Here is a 3,544-nt window from a genome sequence, read left to right as displayed (position 1 = left end):
TATCAATGAATCAATGCAATCAACTGGTTTTCCGTAGATAGAGAACATTGAATCAATTTGACTGTATGATCTGGTGAACTGGAAAGTGCCTTGAGTTGACATGTGTTGTGAATTGGCGCTATTTAAATAAACTGAATTGAATTGAATTTAGTTCGAGCCAGGGTTTTGAAGCTTGAATACCCCCAGTGGGCCAACACCTATGATATGGCAGATATCATAGGTGTTGGCATAACGTTCTCGCTTGGAATTTTAGGATGTATATAATAAAGTGCTGTTAATTGCATTATTATAATTTTTTTTGATGTCTTAAAAGGTTTTCTAATTAATAAATCAAAACTAACATGTTAAAGTCCCAGCCCTAGTATTTGCATTTGCCTCTTTGTTTCCTCCAGTGTAAAAAGTCTCTGTCTGACACCTGGGCCTTGTTTATGAGGCTGAAAGAAGAGGGGGAAAAACTGTTTTTGTAGCTTCTCATTTTGGTCCTGATTGACCACAGCCTTCTGGCAAAGAGGAGAGTCTAGAACAATTTGTGTCCAAGATTAGAGGATTCAGCTGTGATCTTACCTGCTCTCCTCTGGGTTCTGGAGGTGTACAGTTCCTAATTAGAAGGAAGATTGCTGCCATTTAACCTCTCTGCAGAATGAATGATGCACTGCCTTCTTCCTTTGTCCCTGGTGGTGGCAGCAGTGTATGAGATGGTAATGGAGCAGAAGAGGATGGACTTAATGATAGTGGAGTAGAAATGCACCAGCATTGTCTTTGGCAAGGCTAACTTTTGCAACTGCCACATGAAGTACATCTTCTACTGTGCCTTTTTAATGAGGGAGGTGATGTTCTGCTCTCACTTGATCTATGATGGTGCGTAGGAAGCAAATTGAGTCCACAGCTGCGACTGGAAAGTCACACACCAAGTCCACGGCTATCTGCAATGTTTTCTGAGCGTTGGGCTCTAGATTGTTCTTGCTGCACCAGGTAACCAGCTAATTAATCTCCCACCTTTAACCAGACTCATTACCTCCAGAGATGACCCTTAATTAGGATGGTGTTTGCAAACTTCAGTAGTCTGACAGACTGGTGACTATCGCTGCATGTGTTTCTGCGCAGGAATAAAAGCATGTGCCCAAACAAATACCACATGGCAAACCATGAGCCCTAATGTGTTTGTTTCAGTGACTGTTCCCAGATATTGTATATTGGATATCTGCCTTTTATGACTTATTTTAAATGCATCTTTTTATATTTCTTGTAAAAAGGTTTGATATCTGTACTTGCTATGTTTTTTTTGGAAAATGATGTCTGTAATATTTTTGCAGCAACACCGCCAAATATTTTTTTTTTAGAAATATGGTGGAATCATTAGAGCAATAAATGTGTAAAAAAACATCCTTGTAATAACGATAAACTTTGCTGAGGATTTTTGCAGACCCCTAGTGTTGCGGTGATTGTTACTTATGGTGGTTGAATAGTTCTTTCTACTGTTGGTTTAATGCAAGCATCAATAGATAAAAAAAAGTAATGTTGACTGCAATAGTTGCATGTTGTTCAGTTGAGCAAGTGCACAACTCATTGTGGATTATTTCAAAATAAGGTTTTTAATGCATAAAAAGACAGATTTATAGCAAAAGAGATGATTGAATTATTACATTAATTTTATTTTCAACTTTATCTTTAGCACAATAAACAGCACAACATTTTTTTTAAAGATTATTGTTAGGCTCTAGTGGCCTTTATTTTTGTGTTATTTTCAAAAGGACAGAGACAGCAAAGTGTGTTAGAAGAGAGGGGAAAGACATTTGTGAAAGATCAGCAGACCCAGGACTCAGACCTGCGACAGCCGGTATATGGGTCATGCACCCTACCTCCATGCCATAGCAGCACCCCGGCACAAAATATTTTAATAAAACTTCAAAGTCTTGTTGCCTATATCTGATAGGTTAACAGCATAAGTGACAGACATCCTTCACTGGTTTAGTATTCCCATTGAACTGTGTCATTGTGATGTTAATGGATGCTGTATGATCTTTCCACAGGTTCATTAAGAAACTATGGCAAGTCAACGGGATATTCATCTTCATGGAGAGTCTCTTACAATAGTGAAAAGATGTGGAGCACCTTTGTGTGAGATCCTTGACACTAAATTTGGATGTGTGGCCACCATTGTGGGTGTGCAGCAGGAGAACGAGAGTAGCACTCCATATCTGAGACGACCACCAACCGTTCCTCCACAGAAGAGACTTGAAATCATGATGCCTTCTGGTGTAAAGGTGTCTGTGGTGAAGGCTGATCTCACCAACTTCCAAGCTGATGCTGTTGTGAATGCAGCTAATAAAGAGTTAAAGCACATAGGAGGCCTTGCTCGAGCTTTGTCCACTGCTGGTGGCCCTAAAATACAAAAGGAAAGTGAGGATTATGTCAAGAAGTATGGGAAATTAAAAACAGGGGAGGCAGTTGTTTTTGATGCAGGGCTACTACCATGCAAAAAGATCATTCATGCTGTGGGTCCAGAGCTGCCATACTACCCTACAAAGAATAATGTGTTACAGGCAGAACCGTTATTGAAGAAAACTATTTGGAGCATTCTTGACATAGTTGAAAAACACGGTCTGGTGAATGTTGCCATTCCTGCCATAAGCTCTGGATTGTTCAACTACCCACTGCCAGAATGTGCCCACACCATAGTATCCGCTGTTAAAGAGTATTATATGCGGCTGTCCCCTATTAGACCTGTTGCTCAAGAGATCTTCCTAGTGAACCATGATGATCCCACAGTGCAGGCAATTGAAAACGCATGCCATCAGATATTCCATCCTCAACAGCACCAATCCTATAGCCAGGCTGCAGCAAAAAATACCAGGAGCACTGATCCTCAAAACCCACCACCTTCAGTCCAGATTGGAAATGTTGTTCTGAAATTGAAGAAGGGTAACATTGAGGAACAAAAGGTAAGGATTAATCTAAAATCCATCCATCTTCTCCCGCTTCTTCCTTCAGGGACATAGTGGGGCTGGTGCCTATCTCTCCAGCAGTCTATGGATAAACGGTACATCCTGGACAGGTCACCACTCTGTTCCAGGGCTCAATGTAAAATATGTTTTTCGAATTATATAATGATAATAATAATAATTCTATTTTTTGTTTTGTTTAGCATATAATTGTTTAAACTGCATGCATAGCAACTACTAGAAAACATCAAAGTTAGATCAGGGTTTCTTTAAGAAAAAGCAAACCCATTGTTTTGTGCTTGTTTTAAATAGTTATAGCAGAGAAAACTATTTATTGATTGTTGATACTTATTGGCTAATAGTATTTTCTACAGGATGAAAGAATAAAAAAAAAGCTAGGAAGGGACCCTTACAAACACACCTGCTTTCATGATCATTGAGCAACCTGAAAGTATGAGTGCAGGAGAGATTGTTGAGATAAAGAAATGTTGAATATTAGGATGGAATCACTAAGGGAATGGTATACAAAAGTTTAAAAGTTCTTACTGAGCCCCAAAAATTGTGTGTTTCCACAGAATAAAGCAAGAGAGTGTTTTCTTAAA

The 3,544-nt window shown here is 39.2% G+C and overlaps 1 protein-coding gene across 1 annotated transcript in view; it reads left to right on the top strand.

Annotated features, from left to right (window-relative positions):
* The window catches only part of LOC107082638 (poly [ADP-ribose] polymerase 9-like), a 15,660-nt gene that overhangs the window by 2,073 nt on the left and 10,043 nt on the right, over positions 1-3,544 (top strand). The window contains exon 2 of the mRNA XM_015371426.1: positions 2,031-2,942. Within this exon, the coding sequence (XP_015226912.1) occupies positions 2,046-2,942 (897 nt within the window). The 5' untranslated portion in view covers positions 2,031-2,045. The remainder of the gene's footprint in view (positions 1-2,030; positions 2,943-3,544) is intronic.

The sequence above is a fragment of the Cyprinodon variegatus genome, unplaced genomic scaffold (assembly GCF_000732505.1).
Source record: "Cyprinodon variegatus isolate N-32 unplaced genomic scaffold, C_variegatus-1.0 Scaffold3, whole genome shotgun sequence".
NCBI classification, from domain to species: Eukaryota; Metazoa; Chordata; class Actinopteri; order Cyprinodontiformes; family Cyprinodontidae; genus Cyprinodon; species Cyprinodon variegatus.
The sequence above is the reverse complement of the archived record's forward strand: the minus strand, read 5'-3'. Positions and strand labels throughout refer to the sequence as shown.